The sequence below is a fragment of the Theropithecus gelada genome, chromosome 3 (genome assembly GCF_003255815.1).
Source record: "Theropithecus gelada isolate Dixy chromosome 3, Tgel_1.0, whole genome shotgun sequence".
In the NCBI taxonomy this organism is placed as follows: domain Eukaryota; kingdom Metazoa; phylum Chordata; class Mammalia; order Primates; family Cercopithecidae; genus Theropithecus; species Theropithecus gelada.
This window is the reverse complement of record NC_037670.1, coordinates 165,524,721-165,543,653: the sequence shown is the minus strand read 5'-3', so window position 1 is coordinate 165,543,653 and position 18,933 is coordinate 165,524,721. Positions and strand designations below refer to the sequence as shown.

The window sequence follows — 18,933 nt, the reverse complement described above, 5'->3', positions numbered from 1 at the left end:
AGGCTCTTCATATCGAGAGAGTATTTTGGATTAGCTCCGTGGATCCTAAATGCAATTACACATTCCTAAAAGGGAGGCAATGGGAATTCTGACACACACGGTGAAGGGAATGTGAAGAGGGAACAGAGATTTGAAGATGTTGGCCTTGAAGTCTAAAGTGATGTGGCCACAAGCCAATGAATGCCAGCAGCCACCAGAAGCTGGAAGAATCAAAGAACTGATTCTCCCCTAGAGTCTCTGGAGGGAATACAGCCCTGTCAACATCTTGATTTTGGCCCAGTGATGCTGATTTTGAATAAATGGTCTCTAAAAATGTGAGAGAATAAATTTCAGTTGCGCTACAACACCAAGTTTGTGGTATTTTATTATAGCGGCCTCAGGAAACTAATACGAACCCCATGAGATTGATTTAATAAAAGCGATAGTGCAAAGTACCTAAACAGTCACCTGAAACTCTATATACCTAGCTATGTTTCAAGAAAGATTCATGGTAGCTTACAGCAATTCACAAAACATTGATAACACCAATAATTCATTCGTGAAAAGGGAAAAACAGGAAGGATATACAAGACGAAGCCAAAAAGGTTTATGCAAATATATATAATATATATACACATATATATAAAATATATATACATATATATATAAAAATAGCTCTTGCCTCAAGCCAATTAAAATTTGGCTTTAAACCAAATTTACAGCTTACACGTAAAGGAAGTCTTCTTGTTTATATGATTAAGTAGCCATTAGATAAAAACAAGCCAACTCCACAGAAACAAGTACAAAAGACAAGATGAAATTTCTCCCAAGAGTTTCGCTCCTTAGGACTTCTTTTTTGGACTGCAGCCATGCATAGGATACTCATTACCCCTTTGTAAACGTAAATGTAGTCACTAGACCCAAATTTATAAGGCTGTTTACTATATGATATAGGTTGATAACATGTCAAGACTTAACTTGATAAAAGCAAATCCTATAGCATAGATTGATTAGACGTCAAACTCTAACTTAAAAGTAAATTCTGTAGGAGGAAAGAGGGTGTAAATACAATATCCACTACTAGGTAGGCAACTCACTGCCGATATTAATTCCAGGGTACGTTTTGGAATATTTATAAAATGCCTTGAACGATGCTCAGAAACAAGTACTGTTTCCTCACCCAAACTATCAAACGTTGAGTAAGTGCTGCATACAATGCCTATGGGACGTGGCTTGCTTGAAAACAGATTTAGTATGGAGTGAAATACTCACAGTGTTTTCTACTATCTGCCCAGCGAGGTCTAGATAACTACCGAGGAGACAAACGTTCCATCCCTACTCCCTGAAGAAGCTCCCGAGTCAATGGGGGAAAGTGCTCCTAACCCAGCGTAGGGGTAGCAAGGAAGGCTTGCAGCTGGTGAGCCTAATTAACTGTTAGAGGATGAGCAGATAGATGGAAGGGGAGGGGGATAGCGCCGAAAGTCGGTCAGAAAGAGCATACGGCACACGCATCGCCATTGCTTCAGAGCTTTTGGGGGCAGGTCTGTAGCCATTCCCAACAAAATATACTACCGAACCCTGCAAGCCCTTCCAGAGAGCCAGACCTCCCTAACTCTCCCCAGCGGGTCCTCCGCACAGGCGGCGGCGCTAGCCTCACTGCGCAGGCGCCAGGTACACCTCGGAGGCCTCAGGAGGGGGAGCCAGTAACTCCGGGTCCACTAGGCCTCCGCTCTAGCCGCCAAGCTGCTGTTTCTCTACTGCTCCCGTAATAGTTGCCTGCGCGAGTTTGGAGCCGGGTAGGGGGCGGGCCTTCCGGGACGAGGGCGCGTGGGTGAGGAAGGTCAGGTCCAGGTAAGGCTGTCAGTGATCTTTGGGGGTCTGCAGCGAGGGGAGATGACTGTAGAGGTCTACGGGGGTCTCCAACCTTGTAGAGCCGCCAGGAATAGGGCGAATCCATTTCATTAGTGATCAGTTCGGGCGGTTCACGTGCATCACACAAATAACTCGGCCTTTTCCTGCGTCAGTTGGGGGATTTCTTAAACGCAGGATACCCGCGTTTCCGCTGCTGTAATTTCCTCTCAGGCGCAGTTACTCTCTTCCAGATGGGTTAACAGTAGAAGGCTCAGTTTCTCTGCTCGCCACACGGCCTTCTGCACCGTAGCTTTGGGTGGTGGGCTGCAGATTAATTTTGTAACCACCGTAAGAAAAATACGGTAAGGTGATATTTAAGAAAAATGTTTGTGAAATGCGCTCCCGAGTCAGACGTCGGTTAACTTGACACTACTACAGCTCCCGTCACAGTCAGGCATGATCGAGTCAGGTGGAGGGAGTTGAAGATTGCTCTTGCTGAACTGAATGCAGCTAATACACTTTCAGTGCCGTTGATGCCTCTGTGACTCCGTGAAATAATCGGTACCGGGCTTTTTTTTTTTAAGCATTCTCTTGAGATTGTTTTTATGTTTAGATTGTTTCTATGACAACGTGTGTACACTGTGAGTTCCTTGGATCCTGATGGTTATTAGGGTAGGCACTGTGCCGTGAATGTTGCATGTTAGCTTCACATCGCAGGTAGTATGACTGTCCTCGTGTGATCGATGAGAGAACCTGGCAGAGAATAAACACCATTTAAAAACGACGTGACCATTAAAAGGCAGAGGCGAGATTATTGTGCAGCTGGTGCGTTCTGCTAACCAGTGGTTTCTGGGAAACTGGAGAACGCTCTCTCCCAGAACGATTTACAGACACACGTACATACACGTATCAGCATACAGATTTACACTTCCACTGTTTTCAAAACACATCCAGGTTAAGAACTCTTGCACTTCATCTTTACCTTTCAAAGAGAAAAGGCAAACCTAATACAAAGCCACTTATTGAAATAACCTTTTAAATGCATGAGACCTATCAAAAAGATCAAAGAAGTTTGCCCTTTTATGCCAAAGTAAAAATATGGGAATTTTCTTCTCACGTGAGCTTAATTTGTTTTGCTCAGCACATTTGAGTAACTTGTTTTTGCTTAGCATTTTCAGTTCCAGTTAACTTATTTCATGCTAGTACAGTTTTCTTTAGTTCACATTTTAAGGAAGGTAACACTTAAAGTGGCTTGTTTTGTACTCCCTGAGAATGGCTTCATGTGAATCAAAATGTAATTGATATGCACATTGTAAGAAAAGCTCCCCTGTCATTCTTCGTGAGAGACATGTGTCTGTGCACTGTGGAAGGAAACAACAAAGCAGTGTCATTGGTAATTGTTAAAAGCACTTTCCGTTTCCTCCTGTTTAGCAAGCCTGGGCCTTTGTTTCTAGTAAGGGATTTAGGTTTGAAGAGGCTTATTCCTTTTCTCTGTCATAAAATTTTAGGACTTGGATTTTATGATATAACCATGTTCCGGCTGATTCTAATGTGACCTTTTTACTTACAAGTTATGTATCCCAGTAATTTGCCACATTCCAAAATGGGCATGGAGATAACAGCAGCATCCTGTGATGGCTTCAGTGACTACTGTCCTACTGAGTCCCTTCCTCCTCCTGGCTACCTTGGCAAGTTACCAAGGTGCTGGTCCTCTCCCTATGTTTCTCTGTCTGTCAGTCTTTGTAAGTGAGGTCATCATTCCAGGGAGGCACGAAGTTTTTACTGTATGGAATATGTATCTGTCTGTCTCTCTTTTTTTTTTTTTTTTTTTTTTAACATGATTAAGAACAAGGAATAAATAAATGTGTCTATGTAGAACGTATGAAAACCAAACTTACAGTTCTGGGCTCGTTCTTTCTTGTAAGTTACCATTTCTACCGAGTGCCACTGTTACTCATTTTCGCACTAGTCCTGCAAGCTTTGTTTTCAGAAAAGGAAACTCAGGTTTAGAGAGGATGGGTAATGGTTCACAACAACCGGAGGATTAAGTGACAAAGCCAGTAGTCAAACCTAGGCCTTAGGAATCCCTGTTGCCTCTTCATTTACAAACGAAGGGACTTGGAGTTCAGAAGAGAGGCCTGAAAACACTGTAACAAACTGGTAGTTCCCAGACCAGCTTACAGATACTGTGGAAAAACTCTGCAATTACAGCAGAAATCTATTCCGATGACACAATGGCAATTAAGCAAAACAAAACAAAGTTGATGAAGAAACTGTTGTTTTTTAATCTAATGTTTGGAAAAAGATAATTTTAAAGGGCAAAGGAAGAGGAAAAAGCATGCAAAGAAACTAGGTGACTTCTGGACATTTGCAAGGCTTTTTAGAGGTTAATGGCACTGGTTTGTTTATACATTAAACTGTTAAATGACTTTTTTTCACCTTGAGACTATAACCCTAGTCCTAACAATCCCACCCCCAACCAGAGTTGGGAAAGAAGTGAATCAGGAAACTGAGAATGCTGAATGGAAAAGGAAGAACAGGCTGCAGATGGTGGGAAGGGAGGGGTGGACGTTGGATCTGACAGTTCTACCATTGCCAGCCTTCAGGTGGCACTATTGACCGAAGATTGCTTGGTGGGTGTTCTGAATGGTTTTGAGGTTGACAGTTGGTTTGAGATCAGCCTCTGCTTTTTTTTTTTTTTTTTTTGACGCACAATCTTGCTCTGTCACTCAGGCTAGAGTACAGTGGTGCAATCATAACTCAGTGTAACCTCAAACTCCTGTGCTCAAGCGATGCCCCTCCTCAGACTCCACAAGTAGCTGGAACTACCGGTGTGTACTACCATACCAGACTGATTTTCTTCTTTTCTTTTCTTTTTTTTTCTGTAAAAACAAGGTTTTGCCATGTTGCCTCGGCTGGTCTTGAAGTCCTGGCCTCAAGCAATCCTCCCATCTCAGCCTCTCAAAGTATGGGATTATAGGCATGAGCTACCATGGCCAGCCTCCTCTGTTAATGGATCTTGAAATAGGCATTGAGGCCGGGCACGGTGGCTCAAGCCTGTAATCCCAGCACTTTGGGAGGCCGAGGCGGGCGGATCACAAGGTCAGGAGATCGAGACCATCCTGGCTAACATGGTGAAACCCTGTCTCTACTAAAAAATACGAAAAAAACTAGCCAGGCGAGGTGGCGGTCGCCTGTAGTCCCAGCTACTCGGGAGGCTGAGGCAGGAGAATGGTGTAAACCCGGGAGGCGGAGCTTGCAGTGAGCTGAGATCCAGCCACTGCACTCCAGCCTGGGCGACAGAGCAACGCTCCATCTCAAAAAAAAAAGAAATAGGCATTGAAACTTCCTTAATTTAAACACGGTTTGTTTTCTTGCAAGAACTATTTTGAAATTCACTTGGCACCATTCTTATGTAGGAGGGTTTTTTGGTACATTTCTCCCATTGGTTTTTCAAGGTTTGTGCCTTTTTCCTGCTTGAATATCAGCACCTTTTCATCTCAGCTGAACTGTTTCCCAGGATAGTCTCTGAGTCAGCAAAGATTCTCATCTCACTACTAAACTTTCTCATAAATTGGCATATTCTGCCAACAATAACCCCTACGTCTGGTCTAAACTGAGTTGAGATAGTTATTCCACCAGCAGCTTTCTTGATTTTTATGTATCCCCTGTATAGTTCTTTATGTCTATTAGCTGTAATTTGTTCATATCGTGGGTATCATTCGTATACCTATTTCAGTGTTGTGTGCCTCTGAAGAAAAAGCTACTGTTTTCCGCTGATAAGAACTTAGCTAGTCTGCATTAAAGCAGAATGTATAAGATGGAAGATACAGCAAGTAACCTCACAATTCATACGTGCCTTCTATTTAGTAAGAAAATGAATCTTTTGAGCTATTGGATTTATTTCTATAGGGCTACTGTCTGTTTGTTTTTCCCAAATGGCTCTCAGTCTCTAGGCAAAATTCAGTTCAGTAACCTAGAAGCCAAATGACCTCATAACTCATTAGCAGCTCTCAGAGCCTTCTGGAGCCCTTGAGGAGAACAGTGTTCAAAGGACTGATAATAAAGACAACAGCATAATTATGTCTCTGCCATGATTACACCTTTTGATGGCAAGCAGTCAGCATATTAATGCTGCAGATTGCTTAGGTGGGTGTTTTCTGAAGGTATAATAATGCTGGACTAGGATAACTTGTTTCCCTGTCTTCTTCATCCCCAGCCTACAAATAGGTAAACTGACTGTCAGTAAATAACCTGGTGAATCACAAAATAGTTGGTTTTAAAGGAGGCAATACAGCAAGGAAGTAATAGCATGTAAACACAAAATGTAAAAATCGCAGCTGTAAAGCATGAAAAGGAAATAGCCATTTGGCCTGTGGATACTTCTCCACTCCTAGGCATATCCTGCCAACACGGCACTGATCCATGAGCGGCTTGCTGTGTTTGCATTTTCTAAAGTATTCATTAGCTAATCTCGGAATTTCTTACCCTAACCTGTTTATCTTTCTTCTTATTTTCTATAGGAACTCTAACTCCTTGCCACTCAAGAAATGTCCTCCCTTTCAGAATATGCCTTGCGCATGTCTCGTCTCAGTGCCCGGCTATTTGGTGAAGTCGTCAGGCCTACTGATTCCAAGTCTATGAAAGTGGTAAAACTGTTTAGTGAACTGCCCTTGGCCAAGAAGAAGGAGACTTATGACTGGTATCCAAATCACCACACTTACACTGAACTCATGCAGACACTCCGATTTCTTGGACTCTACAGGTGATGACAAACACAAAGAGGGACCTATGAGAGACCTTTTTTTAGTAGATCAGAAAAGGAAAAAACTTAGCCTTTCTATCCTTGCAGTTTTGTTCTTACAATAGAGCCCAGGTAGTTCAAAAGGTACAGTTTGCAGGAGAAAGGCTTCTTTCAAAATACCCATAATGGAGAGACCAAAAAAAAAGGAAATTCATGTTTGTTGGAAGATATATTTTAATTATGTCTACAACATGACTAATGTTAAATAGATACTGAGCTGTAGAGAAGTGTTTAATAATTTGTTAATCGAAGAGCACTCTAAAAAGGATGCCGAGAGGCCGGGCGCGGTGGCTCACGCCTGTAATCCCAGCACTTAGGGAGGGATTGGTGGGTGGATCACGAGGTCAAGAAATCAAGACCATCCTGGCCAACCTGGTGAAACCCCGTCTCTACTAAAAATACAAAAATTAGCTGGGCGTGGTGGCGCACGCCTGTAGTCCCAGCTACTCAGGAGGCTGAGACAGGAGAATTGCTTGAACCCAGGAGGTGGAGGTTTTAGTGAGCCAAGGTCATGCCACTTCACTCCAGCCTGGCGACAGTGAAACTCCATCTCGAGAATAAAAAAAAGATGCAGAGAAAAACTGGTCTAAGTACTGAGGAAGAAAGCCCCAGAAACACCACCAGGGCAGTGGGCTCTTGTCAGATGAACAAAATCCCTGACCCACACTTGATCTGCGGCTTAACTGGTATGTGGGAGCCTTCTTTCTCTTCTGGTGGCATTTTTGTTGCCATTTCTTCCTACTCGCTTCTGGCATTTTTATTTTATACCCTTTTTGATATATTAATTTGGTCTGGATAAGCTATAGTTTGCCATTAAGGATAATATGTAAATCACACAGGTTCTTTACACCATATGTTTGTATGTGTGTGTATGTCTAGGAAGTAGGTGCTTAGGACTGTATGCGTCTCTAAAAAGAAAAAAGATCAGGCCAGGCACAATGTCTCAGGCCTGTAATCCCAGCACTTTGGGAGGCCGAGGCAGGCGGATCACCTGAGGTCAGGAGTTTGAGACTAGCTTGACCAACATGGTGAAACGCTATCTCTACTGAAAATACAAAAATTAGCTGGGCGTGGTGTCACACTCCTGTAATTCCAGCTACTTGGGAGGCTGAGGCAGGAGAATTGCTTGAACACACGAGAAGGAGGTTGCAGTGAGCTGAGATCATGCCACTGTACTTCAGCCTGGGCGACAAAGCAAGACTCTATCTCAAAAAAAAAAAAAAATCAAATACCTTTGTGATCCTTTTCATTAAATTATTTTTTTGGCCAGGTACGATAGTTCACAGCTTAATCTCAGCACTTTGGGAGGCCAGGCGGGCAGACTACTTGAGGTCAGGAGTTCTAGAGCAGCCTGGCCAACATAGTGAAACCCCATCTCTACTAAAAATACAAAAATTAGCTGGGCATGGTGGTACATTCCTGTAATCCCAGCTACTTGGGAGGCTGAGGGCAGGAGAATCGCTTGAACTCAGGAGGCAGAGGTTACAGTGAGCTGAGATTGTGCCACTGCACTCCAGCAACAGAGCGAGATTTGGTCTCAGAAATAAAAAATTATTTTTTTTAATTACCAAACTAATACATGCGCAATACAAAAGAATTCAAATAGTACATAATTGTACAAAGTTAAAATACCATCTTTTTAAAAATTTAACAAGTTATAATTGGACTTGTCTTTGGGCAACAATACTAAAATTATTTGGAACCATTTATTCTAATACAATAGAATTAATAGTACAGCATAGCATTCATTCCAAATCGCTAAAGATTGGTACATTCACTGTCCAGTGGCTATTTCTTACGTACCTTCCAGGTGCAGGCACTTAAGATGGCACTAGGGGAACAGCGGTGAACAAAATAGACATGGTTGGTTAACATATCAGAGGTTACAATCTATGACATGTTTTGAATGTTTGGAATTGCTTTGGGAGTACCTCTCTTGCCATCAGTCTGGGCTCAGAAAATAAAAACTAATTTTATTATAACCCAAAATAAAATATTGGGAGGCACGTATCCTGAGGAGATTATAACCCATGAAAAAATCACATTCAGTTATTTTATCTTTTTGCTGCTGCTCTCTGTTTGTTTGAAGAATAAAGACTTAGCTATCTTTGGGGACAGGGAAAAATTACTTCAAGTATCCATAGAAAAACTTATTTTCATGTAGTCCATAGGTATGGTAAATGACACCTTTAATGCTAGGCCTCCTGTGGCATCAGGCAGGATGAAACTAGACAGTCTCCAATAAAGAAAATATTATTCAGAGACCTGCAAAAGAGGGAGGGAAGCACCAGTTCTCAGAAACAATTGATCCATTCAGTTAACCAGGTGCCCGGCTTATATCATCAACAGAGACAGAGTCACCAGAAAGCTATCTTTCTGTCCAATGGTTGATGAGAATGAGGGAGGGACAGAAGAGGGGGAAAAAAATAAGTAAATTATGTGATCTGTTACAAAGTTGAACATGCTATGGGAAAAAATAGTAGAGCCGGCTGAGCAGGATCCAGAATGCCGACGGGGCCTGCAGTGGGTGGGGAGAGGCCAGATTACAGGATGAAACAGGACAGTCAGGGTCAGCCTCATAAAGGAGTCAAGGTTTAAGCAGAGGATTGAAGGTGGCGAATAAGCCGAGTAGGACTTGGGGAAGAGCTTGCAAGGCAGAGGGGCAAGAGCACGGCAAAGGCCTTGAAGGTGGGAGTGTTCCTTTCCAGGAGGCATGCAGGTTACGGGGTGTGGGACTGGAGACAGGTTGCAAGGGGCTGTGAGGCCGTAGTAAGGACGATGGCACTTGCTCTGGTTGAAATGGGGAACCATTTGCAGGGCTGTGAACAAGAGTAGCATGATCTGACATATACTTTAGAAGAATTACAGCAGCTGCACTGCTGAGAATTATTTGGGGACACTCACCACTAATCCCAAAGAGTTGTATACTGTCCATGATGTTCATGGATAGCCTAGAAAATTAAAACTTAAGCTCAGCAAACCCTTCTCTTACATTTGATTCATACACTGTTATTATCTATACTTCACAGGTGAGGAAACTAAGGTGCAGGGAGGGAAGGCCACTTATCCAAGGTGACAGATCTAGTAAATGGTGGAGCCATGATTTGAACCCAGGTTCACATGGGATCCAGAGCTTACATGTTTAAACACCATACCATTCTTTAGGTATCTGGGCTTAACATGTAGACTTTTTTTTTATAGTATAAGTAATCATCAACTTCTATGCCATCCCCATACTTACATAGTCCTAGCTGCTTTGATTCCTTTAGTATCTGTGTTTTGATTTGGCTTCTTCTGCCTGAGCCTTTCCCCAGCAGCCTTTCTGTGGGAGTTACCTACTGCCACTAAGGTTTCACCATGTTGGCCAGGCTGAGCTTCCTCTAGACCTCACCCCATTCTGAGTAGATGCTAGTTCCTAGGGCAGTCAGGTTCTCTGTGTAGCTATTGAAGCTGATGCCCACTTTTTCTCCTCTCTGTATTTAGTCTTAGTGTTGCAGGGAAATTCGGGGTAATCACTAGTGTTGTGTCATTGTTATGTAGGTTTACATAGGCTGGCCTGGGAATTTCACTGCAGCTTGTGGCATTGTTTCTGTGAAGGGAAACGGACTTATAAGCGAACTTTTGGAATACACTGCATCTCTATGATAGGGACTCCCTATACTTCTGTACACCAAGCTGAGCGTGTGGCGAACTTGTAAAAGTCAAAGATTGATAACCAGAATGACCCAGGAAAACAGCGCTAGATCAATGTACTTTTCTACTCTCATAAAAATAACTGGTTAATTATTTTTTCCTTCTTCATTCAGAGATGAGCATCAGGATTTTATGGATGAGCAGAAACGACTAAAGAAGCTTCGTGGAAAGGAGAAACCAAAGAAAGGAGAAGGGAAAAGAGCATCAAAAAGGAAATAGTGTTGGTCCCTCAAGAGGGAGAATTTCCTCCTCAGTGGCAGAGAGAAGAAAGTGCATTTATTGTCTTTCCATATATTGGAGGAATGTCATCTTCCTGAATGAAGGTTATTTGGAGGAACACAGTCATCTCCTTGTTGAAATCTAATCCGGTTACATTGTGGCTGATTTCTTGAACACATTCTAACTGTGCACAATTATTTTGGCCTTGGCCATGTAATGTGAGGTTTACCTGATTCTCTAATGAAATAAATACCTAAGTTATTGTTTGACGATTTGTTTGGGGTAGGGTGGGATGGTGGGGAAATGGAGGGGAAACCTCATTAAGTGAGCGTCCTATAGTGTCCTCATTTCTCCCTTTTTGCTTACTCACTCACCCAGCCCTAAACTTCTTTCATCTTGGGCCCTTCAGCCACTGTCTCCACCACCAAGCTCACAAACTTTCTGTGTGTCTTCACCTACTCCTTTGAGAAATCTATTAAGATGAATTTGTAGGGTATCTTTTAAAAGGAAGTATTGAATACCTGCTCTATACAAGATATTGGGGCCCTGGTAATACAAGTGGTTAGCAAATATTCCCTACCTCATGTAAGTTTCAGTCTTGTGGGAGGGACTAATATTACATAATTACATACAAGTGTATTACATGCTGCAAAGGAAAAAGTCAGACTTCTGTAAGAGGGTAGATGGATGGATGGATGAATGCAGAGAGAGATAGCCAGAAGCCCAAACCACGTTAGAGAATTTAAATAAAGCTTCCCTAAAGAAATGATGTTTAAGCCGGGCATGGTGGCTCACGCCTATAATCCTAACTCTTTGGGAGGCCGAAGTGATTGGCCATAAGAAGACAGAGGCCAGATCATGAAGGGCTGCAAATTCTGTGGAAAAGCTTGAACATAACTAGAAGTTCTATGAGAGATGATTGTTGTATAGATTTGAGTAGCTCGCTGCTGGTTTTATTGTATTCTAGCAATGAGTTTCCAAAGAAATTGTGAAGCCTTGGCCAGGCACGGTGGCTCAGGCCTGTAATCCCAGCACTTTGGGAGGCTGAGGCAGGTGGATCACGAGGTCAGGAGATCAAGACCATTCTGGCTAACACAGTGAAACCCCATCTCTACTAGAAAATACAAAAAATTAGCCAGGTGTGGTGGCAGGCACCTGTAGCCCCAGCTACTCAGGAGGCTGAGGCAGGAGAATGGCATGAACCCTGGAGTCAGAGCTTGCAGTAAGCCAAGATCGTGCCACTGCACTCCAGCCTGGGTGATAAAGCAAGACTCTATCTCAAAAAAAAAAAAATTGTGAAGGTTTCTCTGATTTTTTTTTTCCCAAGAGTTGTTCTGAATCTTTAGCATGTCTGGTAAAAACATAAAATTAATTATCTTAACCGTATGTAAGTGTACAATAGTGTCAATATTCAAATTATATATTATTCAAAAAATATTGAAAATATAAAAGTATTTTAGTGCAATAGTATTTATTGGAGTATGTGTAGCAGCTACTCCAGCCACAGTTTTCTTTCTCTGTAACACTGAATGATTCCTGAAGTAGAAAGAATCCCAGTACATATGTTTAAATGAATGCTACTTTTAAAGATACCTAATCCAGATGGTATGGCTAGGGCCTATTTTATAGCCTGTTTAAAAAAAAAAAAAAAAAAAACTAAAATTGGGTGGTTTGTATGTATGTGATAGAAGTGAATTCCAGCAGGAGAATTCATTCATTTAGAACTTTTTTTTTTTTTTGAGATGGAGTCTCACTCTGTCTCCCAGGCTGGAGTGCAGTGGCGCGATCTCAGCTCACTGCAAGCTCCGCCTCCCAGGTTCATGCCATTCTCCTGCCTCAGCCTCCCAAGTAGCTGGGACTACAGGCGCCCACCACCACGCCCAGCTAATTTTTTGTATTTTTAGTAGAGACAGTGTTTCACTGTGTTAGCCAGGATGGTCTCAATCTCTTGACCTCCTGATCCGCCCGCCTCAGACTCCCAAAATGCTGGGATTACAGGCATGAGCCACCACGCCTGGCCCATTTAGAACTTTTTACTGAGCACCTGCCATGTGCCTGACACATGATAGTTGTAGAGGATATACAGACAAATAGACTTAGTCCCTAAGATTGTGTGAATGAGCATGTGTGTATTACAAAGTATTGGCCAGATCTCAGAAACGTGCTTAGAAAAGTGCAGATGCACTGTTATTCTTGGCCAATGCAGCTGAGCCAGGTGTAGGTGGATGATTACCCCAGGATGTTGGGCTGAGAAACAGGCTCTCAGCCTGAACCCAGTGTAGCTAAGTAGATGTTTGAATTATGTGATCTCCAGCTTTTGGAAAAGATCTGAATGTAAGAGGAACTTAACAGAATTAGCATGATATTTTAAAGACAGTAACTGCATTACACTCTAACCGCAGACCTGAGTCAGAAAACAAGTAAAGAATCAATGTATTGGTTTGCCAATGGAAGAGCTTCAGTGAGATCTCAGACCCTGACCCTGCAGTGAGCCTTGGCAATGGTTGACAGGGAAGTTTGTAGATAACACAGCAGTAGATTAGTGTGCTACTGCTCCAGGCTGAAAACCAGAAATGAAAGCTAAAATATATTTGTACATAAGCTATACCTTCAATTGATAGAGCAAGCTGTGTGACTCAAAACAGCCTGTACAGAAGTACGATGGACCAGCTGGATCATATTAATAGAAGATAAGGAAAAGTTTACCCTTGACACCAGGGAAGTCCACAAATTTCAGGACAACAGTGACCAATGGTTAAGAGGATGACTAAGGCCAGGCACAGTGGCTCACGCCTGTAATCCCAGCACTTTGGGAGGCCGAGGCGGGCGGATCACGAGGTCAGTAGATCAAGACCACGGTGAAACCCCATCTCTACTAAAAATACAAAAAATTAGCCGGGCGTGGTGGCGGGTGCCTGTAGTCCCAGCTACTCGGGAGACTGAGGCAGGAGAATGGCATGAACCCGGGAGGCGGAGCTTGCAGTGAGCCGAGATCGCGCCACTGCACTCCAGCCTGGGCAACGGAGCAAGACTCCATCTCAAAAAAAAAAAAAAAAGATGTTGACTAAGTGTAATCAGAAAAAAATCTTTAACTCCAAGTTTAGACTAGCCAGTTTGTTTAATTGGATTTCACTGGTCAAAACCTAACTATTGGTGCTTTCTAACGTGTGGGGATCACTGTGCATAGACCATTTTGCTCTCGATTTCAGCATAACATAGTAAAAAGACTGGGTTTTAGATTCAAAAATCACAGGTTTGTGATATAGTGTACTTACTGGTTATGTGACCTTACGTCAGTTACCTTCTCCTTCTCTATAAAATCATAATACTTCACTGGATTAATGAAATAAGATATCTGTGAAAAGGACTCTATAAATTATAAAATGTTAAAAACTTTTATATATAGCACATTGTGTGACTAGTAAGTACTGCTGTGTCTTACTAGCACAATTTTCTGTGGCAGCGTTGACACATATCTCCTAAAAATACAAAGTTCTCCACATTTACAAGCAGCATGATAGGTTCAGGAAGAGGAGGTAGATGACAGGTAACATCTTATTATTTATGTAATTATGGGCTCCAGAAGTTTATTTTTTTAAGCACCATGTATGTGTGTGTTTCAAGATAAACATAAGGCATCATATATTTAAACATATATAACCATAATGTTTGTATTTATAAATCATCTTCCAAGAAAGAATAAATCAAAATTTGAAATTCTGCCTGCTTCACCCCGTCTCTCTTTACTCACACATTTCTCCCAAAGATCCTGTGTGCCTAATTTTAGAGATTTAAAGCAGGGAACAAACTTCAGGAGCAATAAATAGGGGGAAACATCTGTTATCCTGCCAACCCTGTCTTCGTGGCTTTCCTTAAGTACTCAAGAAAAGTTCAGAAGAAAGCATTTCTTAGAAGAAAAAAAAAGAGAGAGAGAGAATCAGCAAAACAAACAGTATTACATTCAAGGAGACAGATAAAACAGAGAGACTGTCCGGCCCTGGATATTAAGATAACTGGGAAAACAGTAAAATATTTATGCTGAACTTAAAACAGTGAAATGTTTTTTAAATGCCATAAAAGCAGCAAAATGGAGAGAAGCGTTGTAAAACTAGCGAGATGCAATTTGGTAACAATTGGAGATGTGGCAATATTACAGGTTCACATTAAAGTAGAAACTAGAGTTAAACCAATGTAGATTCTAAGACCTTTTTCATTCTACTTAAGGAAATATGTGTTTTCTGAAAGGATGGATTCATTTATGGAGAACTTTCTGTGTCCCTGTCGCAGAAGACTGAGCTCCACCTAGCCTTGTCTCAGTAAGACAATCTAAATGGTGCTCAGTGCAGAATTATTTTCCCGATACAGCCACAAAAAATTGGCCTGTTGAGTTTAGAATGAAAACTATTCTAAACAGAAATGGAAAGTCTAAGGATACAGATTAATCTAAAAAGAGCTCCAGTCTGAGAATATCTGTGAGAAATAGCCAGTGGGTTAAGCACCAAACAAGTTAATATTTAATAAGAGGGTTAGAGATAAAAGAGGTCCATGTTCACATCATCAGGAATGACTTCCCAAGCAGGAAAGCAATAAATGCAGTAAGGCCAGCTTTTCTGGAGTGTTGAATACATTGTGCTTTGTAGGCTATATCTTATTTGACCCCCCCCATATAATAAGTATCCCCATTTTGCAGATAAGGAGACCAATGACCAAGATCACCCAGCTATAAATGTCTAAACTGAAGTTTTAAATTCAAACTGCTGACTCTAGAGCATGTACCTTCTTTTATTTCTATTCTCCATCCCTGGTAGGTGACAAACCCTGCACCTTTCATCACACTCTTGATGTAGGATTTTCACAAGCAGAGGGAAAGGGTTGAAGCAAATGGCATGAACAAAGACCCACAAGCAACCATAAAAACTCTGCTTAGTGATAGCTGTAGTGCATGGCCTCGCAACCTCAGCGTCATAACCTGAATAAACCAACACTGAGCCCTCAAAGTCCCACTGTCTTTTCATGACCTCGTGATGTAGCTCTAATCTCTCTGAGTATTATTATACCCGTAACTATCATTTGTCAAGTGCTTCACCATTTGCTAGACACTCTGCTTCACTTTTTTTTTTTTTTNGCAGGAGATGGTACCACATCAGTAGGCACTATTGCTGGCTCTCTCATGGGTTCCTGGTCCGAGCTTCTTCAGAAAGAGATTCATCCAACCGTCACTTCCAAGTCATCCCAGAAGTCTTTGGAAAAGGGTATTGAGATCTTAAGTAACGTATCTCAACCTGTGGAAGTGAATGACAGAGAAACTTTGTTAAATATTGCCACGAGTTCTTTGAACTCACAGGATGTCTTTCAGTATTCAAGATCTGCTTTCTCCGACGAGTGTAAATGCAGTGATGAAAGTGATCCAGCCACAGGTACTACTGTAAATCTTAGAGATATTAACATACAGTCATGTGCCATGTAACAGTATTTCAGTCAACAGCAGACTGCATATATGACAGTGGTTATAATGCCATGTATTTGCTATACCTTTTCAATGTTTAGATATGTAGTATTCAATACAGTAACATGCTGTACATGTTTATAGCCTACCAAGCAATAGGCTATACTATGTAACCTATGTGTCTAGTAGGCTATACCACCTAGGTTTGTGTAAGTATACTCTATGATGTTTGCACAACAAAATGACCTAACAATGCCATTCTCAGATTATACCCCATTGTTAAGCAATACATGACTGCAGTTAAGAAACTTCGTGGAAAAATTGATGACTGTGAGTTGGTGGAAGGTCTTATTCTCACCCAGAAAGGGGTAAATTCTGGCATAACCCAATTTGAAAAGGCTAAGATTGGGCACATTCAGTTTTGCTTATCTGCTCCCAACAGATACGGAAATCAAGTAGCAGTTTCTGACAATGTTCAGATGGACTAAATGCTATGAGAGAGACAGCGTATATTTTAAGTTTAGTATAGCAAACTTTTATAAATGGGTTATAATGTCCTTCTCATACAGGACACTTTAGAGATGCTTCTAGTGATCTTCCATGCCATTTCCTGAACAAAATTATTATGTTGGTTAAGAATATTGAAAAAGAAGATGCTGAATTCATTTATAAGACAATTGGAACCAAGCCAGTTGCTCATACTGACCAAGTCACGCTGACATGCTGGGTTTTGCTGAGTTAGCTGAGGTCAGTTTAAATGGTTCTGGAAAACTGCTCAAGATTACAGGCTGTATAAGTGCTGGAAAAACAGTTAAAATTGTCATAGGACTGAAGAATTGAGCCCTCCATTCATGATGTGCTATGTGTTATTTGCTCTTTGGTGAAGAGAGCTCTTACTGAGGGAAGTGGTGCTCCAATAGAATTGGCCCTATGGTTAACTGAATGTTTGTGAACATTGAGTGGTATGGAATTTTCCTGTGTTCATATTTTGCAGATGCTATGGCAGTCATTCCAACTACACTAGCTGAAAATGCTGGCATTGAATCTCATTTCTACAGTAACAGAACTAAGAAATCAACATGCCTAAAAAGAAAAAAATTGCAGGCATTAATATCAAAAGGGTGGTATCTCCATTTTGGAGGAACTGGTTGATTGCCCAACTTTTGTGATTTCATTTGTTGCTCTGACCCTAGCAAATGAAACTGTCCAGAGAATTCTGAAAATTGATGCTGCGGTAAACGCTCAGTAATCTGGATAATACTGACTGGCTTACACTCTTACAGCTACTAGCAGTGTGGCTGAAGTGGAAGATCACCTTAGTGCTCTTTATTATTTGGAAGATTATTTCCTCTGTGAATTCCTGGGCTTGGTCTCCCAATTGGCATTTGCTTGAAATTGTATTGATACAATTTAGTGAACACATTAAATATTTGGTTTCCCAAAAAGGTAATTATTCACATTTAATTTATGTAATTTATTTTATAATTTTTATCAAAATTTTAATGGACATTTTTGGAGTGCAGTTGGAAAAACAATCCATTTGGAAAAATAAATAGGAGAGAACACAAGAGAAATTCTAAAATGCAAGAATAATGTGGGGACCCATATGAGATGTTGAAAATTATGTAATTAAAATTGATTTTTAAAAATCAGACCACTGACATTGGTGGTCTTAGGTATTTGTACACTCATGTCTGTAGGGACATTATTTAGACAAATAGTCTGCTTCTGAACACAGAAGTGCATACAACGAGGTAGTCATTGTTGTTGCACCTCCTATTCTTGCAAGGCCCTCTGCCTTTAGCTGAAGTGACTTCAGGAGATTTAAAGGGTAAGGGCCCTCTTTTCGCTTCCATTTTTCTTGTTTTACCCCTTTGGGAGCCAGGCATTTTGTCACTACAAAAAAATGCAAAAGGTAGCTGGAGATGGTGGCATATGCCTGTGCCTTTAGTCCCAACTACTCAGGAGGCTGAAGCAGGAGGATCAATTGAGCCCAGGAGGTTAAGGCTGCAGTGATCCATGTTCATGCCACTGCACTCCAACCTGAGCAATGGAAAAAAAAAATACACACACACACACACACACACACAGAAATGAGAAAGGAATTTAAACATTTCTCTCCAAAAACAAAAAAACAACTAAACACAAAAGACAGTAAGGTAAAAATTAAAGAAAATGAGGAACTAAAAAGCCATAATGTAGAAGACATAGCAAAATAACAGAAGTCCCTTCTTATCAGTAATTACTTTAAATATAAATGGATTAAAATCAAAAGACAGAGATTAAAAGAATGGATAAAAAGACATGATCTAACTATATGCTGTCCACAGAGACTCATTTTAGATCCAACAATACCAATAGAATGAAAGTGAGAAAATGGAAAACGATATTCCATGAAAATATTAACCAAAAGAGGATGTCTCTATTGCCTAGAGCCTGACTCAGTTGGAATCACTAAATTTTTATTGAATGAATGAAAGAAATATCCAAACTCACCTGGATTGAAGAATCAATGAGGTACATTTTCTCATTATATTTCAAGAGAAAGTAAGAATAAAAGGAAAGAGAAAGAGAGAGAAGGATGGAGGGAAGAATAAAGACAAAGATAGATGAATGATAATCCATTTGAATTGACAATGTGATTTAGTAGAACTGGAAAAATTGGTGGCAGTGTGTTTACTTTAAACTTACCGAAAAAATATCTGTATACTTAGCTGTTAGTAATATCCATGTTTTTTTACTCCAAAATACAAGTTGTAGACCTTGTTTTCTAAATACTATTCTCCAACAAAAGAAATTGTGGCTCCTTGAAAAAATAGTGGATTCCAGAGCTGGGAGAGGTAAGACAGAAATTATGCTAAAAAGTAACGAAGTGCCCCCCCCACAAAAAAAAAGATGGGAATCTTGCTGAAAGGGCATGAGAGCCAAACTGAAAGAGCCC

At 41.0% G+C, this 18,933-nt stretch overlaps 1 protein-coding gene and 1 pseudogene across 5 annotated transcripts; both read left to right on the top strand.

The window, feature by feature from the left end:
• The first annotated feature begins 1,757 nt into the window (after nucleotides 1-1,757).
• Nucleotides 1,758-10,809, top strand: MRPS33 (mitochondrial ribosomal protein S33). Of its 5 annotated transcripts, none has more exons than XM_025380985.1 (3): nucleotides 1,758-1,830; nucleotides 6,354-6,595; nucleotides 10,441-10,808. In XM_025380985.1, exons 2-3 carry the CDS (start codon nucleotides 6,381-6,383, stop codon nucleotides 10,544-10,546), a joined length of 321 nt encoding a protein of 106 aa, XP_025236770.1. In that variant the 5' UTR covers nucleotides 1,758-1,830; nucleotides 6,354-6,380; the 3' UTR covers nucleotides 10,547-10,808. The 5 variants fall into 5 exon arrangements, with proteins under 5 accessions (XP_025236770.1, XP_025236775.1, XP_025236771.1 ...); XM_025380990.1 differs by having other exon boundaries at nucleotides 1,784-1,830; nucleotides 6,397-6,595; XM_025380986.1 differs by lacking the exon at nucleotides 1,758-1,830 and adding an exon at nucleotides 2,064-2,192 and having other exon boundaries at nucleotides 10,441-10,809.
• A 4,907-nt stretch (nucleotides 10,810-15,716) lies between these two features.
• LOC112621696 lies at nucleotides 15,717-17,241 on the top strand (annotated as a pseudogene).
• The last annotated feature ends 1,692 nt before the right edge of the window (nucleotides 17,242-18,933 follow it).